Source organism: Anolis sagrei, chromosome 1, assembly GCF_037176765.1.
Source record: "Anolis sagrei isolate rAnoSag1 chromosome 1, rAnoSag1.mat, whole genome shotgun sequence".
NCBI lineage: Eukaryota > Metazoa > Chordata > Lepidosauria > Squamata > Dactyloidae > Anolis > Anolis sagrei.
Genome location: NC_090021.1, coordinates 229,236,394 through 229,249,979, shown reverse-complemented (window position 1 = coordinate 229,249,979; position 13,586 = coordinate 229,236,394). Strand labels below are relative to the sequence as shown.

Genomic DNA, 13,586 nt, shown 5'->3' with positions numbered 1-13,586 from the left:
GGAGGATTCTACATCTGAACTTTTTTTTGCAGAAATAAGTATGAGTTACTTCAAGACAACTCGACTGATAGCTGCCTTGAGGTGATAACTGAAGACAAGGGGGAAATAGATGCTGAAAGTAGCATTGTGATTAAAACCACAGAACATAAGGAGTCTATTTCTGTTTACTAGAATCATAGAATCAAAGAGTTGGAAGCGACCTCATGGGCCATCCAGTCCAACCCCCTGCCAAGAAGCAGGAATAATGCATTCAAATCACCCCTGCCAAATGGCCATCCAGCCTCTGCTTAAAAGCTTCCAAAGAAGGAGCCTCCACCACACTCCGGGGCAGAGAGTTCCACTGCTGAACGGCTCTCACAGTCAGGAAGTTCTTCCTAATGTTCAGATGGAATCTCCTCTCTTGTAGTTTGAAGCCATTGTTTCGCGTCCTAGTCTCCAAGGAAGCAGAAAACAAGCTTGCTCCCTCTTCCCTGTGGCTTCCTCTCACATATTTATACATGGTTATCATATCTCCTCTCAGCCTTCTCTTCTTCAGGCTAAACATGCCCAACTCCCCAAGCTGCTCCTCATAGGGCTTGTTCTCCAGACCCTTGATCATTTTAGTCGCCCTCCTCTGGACACATTCCAGCTTGTCAATATCTCTCTTGAATTGTGGTGCCCAGAATTGGACACAATATTCCAGATGTGGTCTAACAAAGCAGAATAGAGGGGTAGCATTACTTCCTTATATCTAGACACTATGCTCCTATTGATGCAGGCCAAAATCCCATTGGCTTTTTTTGCCGCCACATCACATTGTTGGCTCATGTTTAACTTGTTGTCCACGAGGACTCCAAGATCTTTTTCACACGTACTGCTCTCGAGCCAGGCGTCACCCATTCTGTATCTTTGCATTTCATTTTTTCTGCATCTGTATCTTGCATTTGTCACTGTTGAACTTCATTTCGTTAGTTTTGGCCCATCTCTCTAATCTGTCAAGATGGTTTTGAATCCTGCTCCTGTCCTCTGGACTATTGGCTATCCCTCCCAATTTGGTGTCGTCTGCAAACTTGATGATCATGCCTTCTAGCCCTTCATCTAAGTCATTAATAAAGATGTTGAACAGGACCGGGCCCAGGACAGAACCCTGCGGCACTCCACTTGTCACTTCTTTCCAAGATGAAGAGGAAGCATTAGTGAGCACTCTCTGTGTTCGTCCACTTAACCAATTACAGATCCACCTCACCGTAGTTTTGCCTAGCCCACATTGGACTAGTTTCCTTGCCAGAAGGTCATGGGGGACCTTGTTGAAGGCCTTACTGAAATCCAGGTACACTACATCCACGGCATTCCCCGCATCTACCCAGCTTGTAGCTCTATCGAAGAAAGAGATCAGATTAGTCTGGCATGACTTGTTTTTGATAAATCCATGTTGACTATTAGCGATGACTGCATTTGTTTCTAAGTGTTTGCAGACCGCTTCCTTAACAATCTTTTCCAGAATCTTGCCCGGTATCGACGTGAGGCTGACCGGATGGTAGTTGTTTGGGTCGTCCTTTTTTCCCTTCTTGAAGATTGGGACCACATTGGCCCTTCTCCAATCTGCTGGAACTTCTCCCGTTCTCCAAGAACTCTCAAAGATGGTTGCCAATGGTTCCGAAATGACTTCCGCTAGTTCCTTCAATACTCTGGGGTGTAGTTGATCTGGCCCTGGGGACTTGAACTCATTAAGAGCGGCCAGGTATTCCTGGACGACTTCTTTCCCAATTTGGGGTTGGATGTCCTCCAATCCCTCATCCACTCCATCTTGCTGAGGTTGAAGACTCTCTTTTTGTGAGAAGATAGAGGCAAAGAAGGCATTAAGTAGTTCTGCCTTTTCCCTATCCCCTGTCAGCATTGCCCCATCTTCTCCTCGAAGAGGTCCTATCGCCTCCTTATTTTTCCTTTTTCTACTGACATACTAACTGTTTGCTAAACTCCCAGGAATCCCAGCCAGTTTACCAACTGTTAGGATTTCTGGGAGTTGAAGGCCAAAACATCTGGAGACTCACAGGTTGAGAACCATTGCTTTAGGTGCTCTTACTGCAGGGAAAACCAGCTGATCCATAATCCGAATACACCTCTATGTACAGTTGCCTGTCTTGTCAGTGTATAATGGCACTGAACGTTTGCTGCATGTGTTCTGTGATCCGCCCTGAGTCTCCTTCGGGATGAGAAAGGCAGAATATAAATACTGTAAATAAATTAAATAAATACATCTAAAATGTTTATCTGTGCTAGAGTAGCTAATTGTAAGCAGAGAAATAGATACTGCTTAAAAACGGGGAGGTATTAAGTCACTCATAAGGAAAATGCCAGAAAAATGCTGGTGATTTGATCAAGGAAGAAGCTTACGAACAAAGCTCTTTGGCAGGGAGATGGAAGAGTATCAACCCCTCCCCCAAGCCAAAACCAAGCACAAGCCACCAAAATGCCGAAGATGGGGAAAGCCTATAAATACCTTTATCTATGTACAATTGTCTGTCTTTTTTTTTTCCTCGTGTCAGGAGCGACTTGAGAAACTGCAAGTCGCTTCTGGTGTGAGAGAATTGGCCGTCTGCGAGGACGTTGCCCAGGGGACGCCCGGATGATTTGATGTTTTTATCCTTGTGGGAGGCTTCTCTCATGTCCCCGCATGAGGAGCTGGAGCTGATAGAGGGAGCTCATCCGCCTCTCCCCGGATTCTAACCTGCAACCTGTTGATCTTCAGTCCTGCCGGCACAGACGGGTTTAACACACTGCGCCACCGGGGGCTCCTAATTATCTGTCTTGTCGGTGTATAAATAGCATTGAATGTTTGCCACATATGTATGTTCTGTGATCCGCCCTGAGTCCCTTTCGGGGTGAGAAGGGCGGAATGACTGACCGCATCTCGGCCTACGAGCCCACGAGGACTTTGAGATCGTCTGGGGAGGCCCTTCTCTCGATCCCGCCTGCCTCACAGGCACGCCTGGCGGGGACAAGGGATAGGGCCTTCTCGGTGGTGGCCCCCCGGCTGTGGAACACCCTCCCTGTAGACATCAGACAGGCGCCCTCCCTTATGACATTCCGCAAGAGACTAAAGACGTGGTTGTTTGAGAAGGCGTTTGATTAAGTGCTACAACAATTGGCAATGATGATTGGAACGGAATATGGAAAACGAGATTGGATTGTGATTCTATGATGAGACGTCGCGAATGATTTAGTGTAATTGTATTATTGATAGTGATGTTGTTATTGTTATTTGTGATATTGCCTTTATTGTGAATTGTTTTTATATGTTGTACACCGCCGTGAGTCGCCCTAGGGCTGAGAACGGCGGTCTACAAGTGCAGTAAATAAATAAATAATAAATAAAATGTAAATAACGTAAATAAATAAATAAGCTACTCTAGCAGCTGAGACAGGCATGTAAGCATTTCTTTCTTCCCTCTACCAATATTACAGCCGTGGTTTTGCCTGTTGAGGTATGATTGTTCTAAGCTGTGACTCCAAAGTCTTGGATCTATGATTTTTAAAGCTACAAAGTGGTGTGAGAAATCCTATATTTGGGGAAGTGGTCGAAAACCATAGCTTTCTGTCATTAGAACAAAGTGGTCAGTTATTAGACCAGTTTTGTTTTTTCAAGATTTTGTCATCTCCAAACATGATCTCTTTTTCTGCAAAAAAAATTAAAACGATGTGGCATTTTCTGCTCCAAAAAGCTATTTTATTGGAATACATCAATATTTAGGTATGGATTTGTTGATATTAGATGCTGGCAAGTCAGCTTTGAGTTATGGTGACCCCATGAGTGGGAGGCTTCAACTCACCTAGTCATCAATAATCCTCTTTAAATCTGGCAGATCCAGCTATGGGTTTATTGGTTTTTAGTAAGGTGTGTCTTTTTCTCTCTGGAGGCTCTTTCACACAGCCTTATATCCCAGAATATCAAGGCAGAAAGTCCCACAATATCTGCTTTGAACTGGTTTATCTGAGTCCACGTCTATATATTCCAGTTCAAAGCAGATAATGTGGGATTTTTTTCAGCTGTGTGGAAGAGGCCTAAGACAAGTGTGCATTGCATATGGTGGAATATGATTGTCACAGATAATTCTGTGCTATCCAGAGGGAGACCTGAGGAAAGGAGTCTACATATAACATTTCTTTGCCTTCAGGATTTTGCCTTCAGAAGTGGAAGTCTTAGAGTCTATCTACCTGGATGAGCTACAGGTGTCTAAAGGAAATGACAGGTATTTGCATCATTATTGGATGTCTTGCCCTTAGATGTTATACACAGATAGGAACCAGTTTTAGCTGCTGGCTTGTATGTGCTCTAGGCAAACCTTATTGTGGCTGCATGAGCAAAGTGGATGTGCCCAAAGCAAGCATAATAAAACCACCTCATATTGGCCTATATGACTCAAATCCAGGCTATTTGGCAGATGGTATTTCCCTGTATGAACCTGCCCAGTCTCTTGAGAATATCTGGAGAGGGCCTTGTCTCGGTCCTTCCACAATTGGAAGCTGGTGGGAACCTGAGGGTGTTTATTGGCATCTGCCCCTTGACTCTGGAACTCAATTCCCATAAAGGTCAGAATGGCTCCATCCTTGTAGTTTTTCCAACAGCTAAAATCTTTTTATTCAGGCAGGACTTTAAAACAAACTTGTAAAAATGGACAAGGGGGTATTGTAATCTTTTACTGAACTGTTTTGATGAGTTTTTAAAATATGTTTAAAGTATTTTTGAACCAAATCAATAAAGTAGTTAGTTTAATACTATAATATGTTAACTTTGTGTGTGTTTAATTGTATTATATTTTAAGTAGTGAGCCACTTTGAGTCTCAATTTGGGGTGGGGTGAAGTGGAATATAAATTATTATTATTAATATTCACTCACATGCATCTGCACAAATACCTGCCTGTATGTCTAATATAAACTTAAAAAAAAAACTATGTCTGAGTCCAGTGAAGGAAGAGTATATGACTGAACTGAACTCTCCAGAGGCTAAATTTGGTTTATAGGACTCCACATCTATAATTTAAAGTGTTGATCATTCCTGGAGGTTTACACATATTCTGGAGTATGACCCATACCATAGGATGCTGTGGTTGATTCCTGTCTTCCTGGCACTTGTTCTACCTCAAACTATAGCAACTTTCTACTCTGCCCCATTCAGAGTGTTCTGCAGTAATATGTTTAATCATTCCTCATGTTATTGAATGCAATCACTAAATGTCATCATGGTAAGAACACAAGAACACAAGGCTCTTTCTATTCTTTACTTTTCCTTCAGTCTGAGAAAGGAAGGAATAGTATGCATTCGTGTCATTGTTATATTTACTCTTCTGTCTGTTAGTGCTCTTCAGATAATTAACCCTCACATGAGTCTTACTCCAACCCTAGGTCTCTACCCTGGGAAATCTCCATCATCTTACATCCAGCAACTGCAGAGGATCAGGATTCTCAGTATGTCTGCTTCACTCTTGTCCTCTCTGTGCCTGTTCAGGTAAAATTCAGAATCCGCTTTCTTGTCATTTTTACCATATTACATGGTTGTACTATTGGTTTGACTTAATTTTGTTTTTGTTTTTTTAGTATCCAAAGGAAGTGCCAAAAATAACAATTCAGAATCCTAGAGGGCTGTCAGATGAACAGATTCAGAAGTAAGTAAGATCCATTCAGTGTTACCATTCAGTGCAACCTTTAAGATAAAGTTGTTTTCCTCCTTTTCACAATTTCTTTGGAAGGCGCAGTGCTAAAACCTTATTTTGTTTCCATTATATTTTAACAATTATCCATTTTTAGCTCTTTCTATTTCAACTATGTCATTGCAAAGATGGATCAAGCCGTTGCTATCTTACTCATTTTGAGAGCAAGGGAAGAAAGGTGTATTGTTAGACTACTTGCTGCAGTCATATATGAAACATATACATATTGGTTAATATAAAGCTAGTGAAACTATCTCTTAACATTAAGGGTTTGAGGGCCCTTGTCGCTAATTTGGATTCTGCCTTGAGATTTCATCATCACCATTTGAGATTTCATCATCACCATCTAAGTGCCCAGTTCACGATGATGGTTAGACCTAGCAGGCTGAATTAATATCATCATTCCACTTAGTATTCTTAAATATTGGAATCTTATGGAAGATAGAATTGGAAGAGACTCCAAGGACCACCCAGTCCAAACCCCAGACATGAGGGAAGACACAATCAAAGTATCCTCAACATTCGACCATCCAGCCTCCAGTGAAGGAGACTCCACTGGACTATTCTATTCCGGCAATCTATTCCACTGTTGATCAACTCTGTCAGGAATCTTTTCCTAATGTTTAGATAGAGCTTTGATCATTTTGGCCACCATTCTCTGGGCATGTTCTACCGTCTCCATATCCTTCTTGAATTGTTGTGCCCAGAACTGGACTCATTATTCCAGTTGAGGTCTGTCCAAAGCAGAATAGAGAGGGGCTGTGACTGCCCTCAATTTAGACACTATATTCCAGTTTATGCAACCTAGAATCACATTGGTGTTCGTAGCTGCCGCATCACACCAGCACAGGATTATTCACCCTACAGCCATGGTTTCTTCACTGTTTTTGTTCTGTAACAACATTGGTGTGAGCAAGGGGGTACATTACTTATACCTCTCTTGATTCCACATTCTTTCAACATGTTCAGAAGTAGAAAATGGAGCACTGAACTAGGGGCAATTGCCTTTTAGACTGTAATTTTGGAAATGCACTGAGCAGGTTTAGCCAGTCCTTTAAGTATTGCTTTCTTACTCCTCTAAATATTTAATAAATGGTCTAAGGACACACTTGTTTCTTCTAGGATTTTGCAGACACTGCAAAATATTGCTAAGGCCCGACTTGGTGCTGCTATGTTGTATGAGCTAATAGAGGTAAGAAAACAAAAGATGGAGCAATCAACTTATTTTGGATGCCTGTCCAGACCTAAAGGTTCAGGACAAATCCAGTTTGGTCTTTTTGAGATTCTGATGTGTGACCTGATATACTGGTTCTCCATCTCTTCACAGACAGGAAAGGAAATTCTTACTGACAATAACATCCCGCATGGCCAGTGTGTGATTTGCCTGTATGGTTTTCAAGTAAGTGAATATTAGATTGCTTTCTTGATTTAACCTTTTGGGAACTTGTGGAATCAACAACAGTGATATAAGATGATGATGTGGTTCACTCAGGAAGGAAGTCAGAATGGGAGTATGTATGTAGTGATACATGAGGGAGCAAGAAGAAAGCCAGGTAAACTCTGAATGGTGGTGAAATGGGAAACCTGGTTGAACGTGAGAGAATGTGACAAATTAATAGATGTTATACTGAGTTCTCAAGAACACTCTGGGAGGCATCATCTTAGAAACATAGTACACAGTGTGTCTCAGTAGAGTACTTGACTTTACTCCATTTACATCCCATCCAAAACCTTACCTTAGCACCTCTCAAGACCCAGGAGGTCTTGAGACCCTGCATATAATAAATTAATGCTTTGGGCTTTGAGAGCAAGACAAAAGTGTGTGCACACAGTGGGATTAGACCCTTATTTCTCCCTATATTCAAACTGGGACTAGTTGGTTTTTCATCATTTGGATGCCTTCCTGTAAATCTCAGCCATTAACCCAAGCTAAACTGATAAAGCAATTATATTTTACTCCTCATTTTTGCACATGGTGGCTATGTATCTTACCAGAAAGCTATAAAATAATGCCAAAGATGCCCATTCTTATTATTTGCAAAAACATTGTAAATGTAAAGCGATTATATTTCTCAATAGAAAGGGCTTGACATTCTGGTCCATCCAACTGGTCAACAATTTATAAGACAATCTAGGTATTGATGGTCAAAACCCAAATACAAGAATAGTTGTATAGTATCCAGAGGCATCAGCGTTACAGCAGTTAGATATTTTTTATCTAGTGTGCAGGATTTCTCAGAATTATCCGGGAGATCACCGTCAGACATACCAGTCTGGCCACATACATAGCAGTTTAATGAAACTGTCAACTCCTGATACAGCTGGTTTCATCACAGTTAAGCCTATTTCCTCATTTGAAAAGCTAAGAATCAAGAGCCTGCTAAAGTTAGTTCCAATACTAATTTAGTTTCAATGACTTTAAGCTTGTTTTCTCATCTTGTAAAGCAAGGAGTCAAGAACTCACTAACCTTAGTTCAGGTGTCCATCCAAACAACAATCAAAATAGTATATATGTTGTTGTTTTAAATTATCAGAAAATGTTGTATACCTGACCAAAATAATTGAGGCTCCAATATTGTAAATAAGGTCAATACCACTGGCCAAAATCTAGACATTATTGTGCTTCTCATTAACACGTGAGAGGAAATTGACATTTTTCTTTCCCCCTGCTCTGCCACAATCTCCTGCTGTTTGTCCTTCTGAAGTGACTTACTCTTGGGCCCCTTCTACACTGCCCTATATCCCAGGATCTGATCCCAATTAGTTGCTTTAAACTGGATTATATGAGGCTCCTTCCACACATCTGAATTAAATCCCACATTTTCTGCTTTGAACTGGAATATATGGCAGTGTAGACTCAGATAACCCAGTTCAAAGCAGATATTATGGAATTTTCCACCTTGATATTCTTGGATATAGGCCTGTATGGAAGGGCCCTAAATCTCCATTACCAGATAATATGGGATAAGAAGATAATCTGTGATCAGATCCTGGGATATAGGGACAGTGTGAAAGAGGCTCTAGACAGCTTTACAAGGAAGGGAGCAATTTGATTTATATGCATAATGCTACATCTGTTTTGGATCCAAACATCTTCGTAGTGCAAAGATGAAATGGAAATTCTCATAGTAATAGACTTTGTGATACTTCCTTTAAATCATACAGTGCTTGACATAATATATTCATAATAATCTGTTCCTTCCACTGTACAGGAAAATGAAGCTTTCATTAAGACTCCGTGTTACCATTACTTCCACTCATATTGCCTTGCCAGTTATACACAGCATATGGAGGAGGAGAAACGTGCACAGAGAAAAGAAAGATTACCAACGTTGGCATCTCAGCCAAAAGATGCAATGGTACCTTATCTATTGCAATTGCTCCTACCAGTTCACTGGCCATTTTGACTACTAATGTTTTCTGAGGCTGGAGTAATCTTTGAGGTTATTGTATGATAATATAGGAACAACATTTTCCAGGCTGGGTAGCAATCATGTGTGTATTCTCATTTGTAGGTTCTTTTGTTTAATAAAAATAAAGCTGTGGCCAGTGGATACAGTAAAAAATCTGGGTCAATAAACAGTATATTTGCTCTTGTTCCAACATAAGCGTTTGTAGTGTTAAGACGATCCAATAATATCCGAAAAGAAGAAATCTTCAATGGCCATAATATCTATAGGAAAGTTAATGTGGTTTATAAAAGTCATTCAACTGAGCTTGGGATCCAAGCGATACCAGTAACACTTGAGGGATAGATCACAATTCTGTTACTCATCACCATGACCTTATTGCTAGGGGTGGGGGGAGGAGTTTTAAAAAGAAATTTGCTACTTGCTAAAGCAGAAATTGCAGATTTTCAATAGAGTAGTTCCTTATTTCTTATCAGAGTCTAAAGTTGTTGTTTCTTTTCCTGTACAGGAAGATGATGTGCCATGTCCTGTGTGCAGGAAGCCTCTGGTGTATGACCTTGCAACATTACAAGCAGCACCACCACCTCAACAGCCAATGGTGAGGGAATTTGCAGAAGGAACTTCTGACAGGAGCCAACTTCCCTTTATGCATGGCTGGGCAGAGTGTATTCCTTGGACCTGACTTCTGTAGCCCTTAAAGGAATGCACCAGTTGTGCAATCCTCCCATTTAAAAATGATGTCATTTCCATGCAATCATTGTCCAAAAACTGTGCACAAAGTCCCCATGCACGGGAAAACAAACTGAAATACAGCTATAGTACTCCAGAAGCACTCCAGAACCCTGTATTCCCAAATACCTTCACTTCCTCTCAAAATGGAAATACAGAGTGACTTCCTGTAGCCATTTTGAGAAGGACTGCAGGGAAAAAAAACTCCATATGAACTTGCTTTGAGGCAGGATGCAGCCTGTGCGGGGACTAGGAAAAAATTGGCCTGTTTCCTGTCCTCTTGTGCTCTAAGAAATGCAGCAAGGATGCTTCCTCTCTGTTAATAAATAGAGCTATCTAGAATTTCTTAATCAGCTTTGCTGAGTCTTTTCCAGATCACAATATGCATCAGGATTGAGGAGTGTCTGGCCCTCCAGATGTGGCTGGTCTGCAACTATCATTAATTCAAGCCAGCATAACATGCATAACGAACGATGCATATTCTAGTCAAACAACACATAGAGGGCCCCATATTCCTTAGCCCTAGCATCCATAGTGCATAGCTATCTATACAGATACAAACTTCTGTTTGCCCTTCTAGAAACAAACCAGATGCATTGCACTTGTATTACTTATATGGGCATATAACAGACTTGTAGAGCAGAGCCAAAGAAATCCACTCTTGCTAGAAGGCATAACATTTCGCTCCCCCACAGGAAATGTACCAGCCAGACACAGCAATGAGGCTGCACAGAGAACAACTGAGTTTGATCTATCAGAGGCAACAAGCAAAAGGAGGCATCATTGACCCTGAGGCAGAACGCAATCGGTACTTCATTAGCTTGCAAAAGGTCAGTGCAATTATCAGTGTAGAGTTCACCCTTGGACTGCCCATGCATGATACCAAATTCCTAGTCATCAAAAAGTAGCTATAGACAGGGCCAAGCTTAGGAAATCCCATCCCCTCACATTCCTGTGCATTGCTTTTAAGAAAGTATTGCCCCTAGATGATGGCTATGTGGCCTGGTCTTTCTTTCTTCTCCCTGTGAGGATGCCTTTTGCATCTCTACGAGGCCAAATGTAGCTGCATGGACCTTTTTACCTTTGGTCTCTTTTAGAAGATGAAGTTTCAGTACCTTAGTGAGCTCTAAGAATATATTTACTTTTCCTTCCATAAATCTTTGAAATCTAAGATTGACTCTGCAATCCCTAGCCATCCTAAAAGGATAAAGGCTATTCCTGCTCACCACATGTAAATTTCTGCTGGTTATGGAATTATGTTCTGGCACTCTGTTTTTTTTTTTTTTAATTACCCTAACTGAGGGTTATTTTTGAGCCTAACAACTCAGATTCCCCGACAATCAGGACTACTGAGAGAATACTTTGGAGACTGGTATAGGTTGAGTATCCCTTATCTGAAACACTTGGGACCAGAAATACGTTGGATTTTTGATTTTCTAAAATATTCTGGAATACCTTTATTTGCACATGGGTACATAATGAGCTATCTTGGAGATGGGACCCAAGTCTAAGTATTTTTTGGGTTTCGTCCCTAGACTGGACAAGTCTTTGTGTCATGAAGTTTCTAGTCCTCAGTGAGTAGCTAGACTAGAGAAAGGCCTAAGCTCAGGGATTACTTTCCTCACATTCCTATTTATGCTTCCCAAAGGGCTTTGTTTTTGTCTTTACGGCTAGCCGCTGTCCCCTCCCCCTTCGATGACATAGTAATGGAATTATGTGAGGGATCTTCCTCTTAAGTTTGAAATTTGTCCTCCACCATTCCTCTTCTGCTTTTCGTTCTCTCAGTGAGGATGCATTTTGCCTCATTGCAGGCAGAATGAAGCTGCATTGACTTTTTTACCTTTTACCTTCTTTAGAAGATGAGATTTAGTAAGTAGTTAGCTTCAAGACTTTTCTATCAAGAATGTATTTCTTTTTACTTTAATAAATATTTTTGAACCCCAAGTTCTGACTCTACAATCCTAAACCATCCTAAAGGTTAGAAGGCTATTCCTTCTCACCACACGTAAGTTTCTGCTGGTTATGGCGTTTACTCCTGGTACTATGCTATATTTTGGTGAAATTGCCCTAACTAAGGGTTATTTTTGAACCTAACAGCTCAGATTCCCCAACAGTATGAAGTTAACTTATGTTTCATATACTGTACACCTTATACCAATGATGGCGAATCTTTTAGAGACTGAGTGCTCAAACTGCATCTCAAAACTGCTGCTATTATTATTATTGCTACTACTACAAAGGATGGATGGTCACCTGTTTGGGGTGCTTTTCCTGCATGGCAGAAGGGGGTTGGACTACATGGCCTCTGGGATTGCTGCTGCTATAACAACTACTACTACTACTACTAAGGCTGGATGTCCATTTCTTTGAGGTTCTTTGATTTTTTTCCCCTGCATGGTGGAAGAGGATTGGACTGCATGGCCCCTGAGGTTGTTGTTGCTGTTATTATTAACATTTTTCTTTGAAGTTTCTGTGAAATTGTACATAAGGGTCTTCCATGCATGCACAAAGCAGTTCAGAGTTCTAGAAGCTCTAATTGAAACATTTTGACAGTAGCCCCACCACTCTCCCCAGGAAGGGATATAGCCAGTGGAAGGGGCTATAGCCTCAGTTCCTTTTGTCTGCTGCCATTGCAGCAGTTTGGAACTTCTCTTAGCTCTTGAAAAGACAAGCACAACTTTTTGACCTTTTGTTTTTGGACAGGACCATTTTCTGACTATCTTCTGCTCACTGATTTGGACTTGGTTGCATTTTTCCTCTGACTGGACCGTTTTTGTTGGGTTTCATCCCTGACTGCACAAGTCTCCAGCTCTCCATGTGTGGTTAGCCTAGATAGACTAAGGGATTCCTCCCCGATTTCCTCTAGTTAGTTGATTTTAAGAAGGGGTTAAAAAGGGGGTTGTCTTACTCATCTTTGCATGGGACTATCTCCTCCCCCTTTGAATACCTAGTAATCTGATCTCTTCAGGGAAACTAACTTCCTCTTTTAAAGGTATTTTTATTGCCCTGGGCTGGCCATGTGGTCTGTCTCCATTTTCTGGTCTCTTCTCCTTTGTCTTCTCTAGAGTGAGGAAGCATCTTGTCATTGTCTAAGGCAAGATGTAGTAGATATAGTTACTTTTATTATTTTTCCTTTTCCTTAGAAGATAGCTCAGTGACGCTAGTTAGCTCCAAGAACCTTTCCTATCTGAATGGGTTTCTTTTATCTTTAATAAACATATTATTTTTGTATTGTCGAAGGCTTTCATGGCCAGAATCACTGGGTTGTTGTAGGTTTTTTCGGGCTATATGGCCATGGTCTAAAGGCATTCTCTCCTGATGTTTCGCCTGCATCTATGGCAAGCATCCTCAGAGGTAGTGAGGTCTGTTGGAACTAGGAAAAAGGGTTTATATATCTGTGGAATGACCAGGGTGAGACAAAAGACTCTTGTCTGCTGGAGCTAGGTGTGAATGTTTCAACTGACCACCTTGATTAGCATATAATGGCTTGACAGTGCCTAGAGCAAACTTTTGTTGAGAGGTGATTAGATGTCTTTGTTTGTTTCTTCTCTGTTGTTGTGTTATTTTTGATCCTATGAGTTGTGGATCTGCAATCCTGTTCCATCTTGTTGAATGGTGGAAGCCAATCCTTGCTCACTACATGTAAGTTTCTGCTGCTTATGAACTGTGCATCTAGCACTCTGCTATATTTTGGTGGAATCACCCCCAGAGAGGGTTACTTTTGAGCCTAACAGCTCCCGATTCCCCAAAATGGGTTA

At 41.2% G+C, this 13,586-nt stretch overlaps 1 protein-coding gene across 2 annotated transcripts in view; it reads left to right on the top strand.

Moving 5' to 3' along the window:
* Window positions 1-13,586, top strand: part of RNF25 (ring finger protein 25) — a 29,318-nt gene that overhangs the window by 700 nt on the left and 15,032 nt on the right. For both annotated transcript variants that reach the window (XM_067460613.1, XM_060773399.2), the window contains exons 2-9: window positions 4,155-4,229; window positions 5,385-5,487; window positions 5,577-5,644; window positions 6,812-6,881; window positions 7,017-7,088; window positions 8,902-9,048; window positions 9,608-9,697; window positions 10,524-10,658. In XM_067460613.1, coding sequence (XP_067316714.1) covers window positions 4,155-4,229; window positions 5,385-5,487; window positions 5,577-5,644; window positions 6,812-6,881; window positions 7,017-7,088; window positions 8,902-9,048; window positions 9,608-9,697; window positions 10,524-10,658 — 760 coding nt within the window. The remainder of the gene's footprint in view (window positions 1-4,154; window positions 4,230-5,384; window positions 5,488-5,576; window positions 5,645-6,811; window positions 6,882-7,016; window positions 7,089-8,901; window positions 9,049-9,607; window positions 9,698-10,523; window positions 10,659-13,586) is intronic.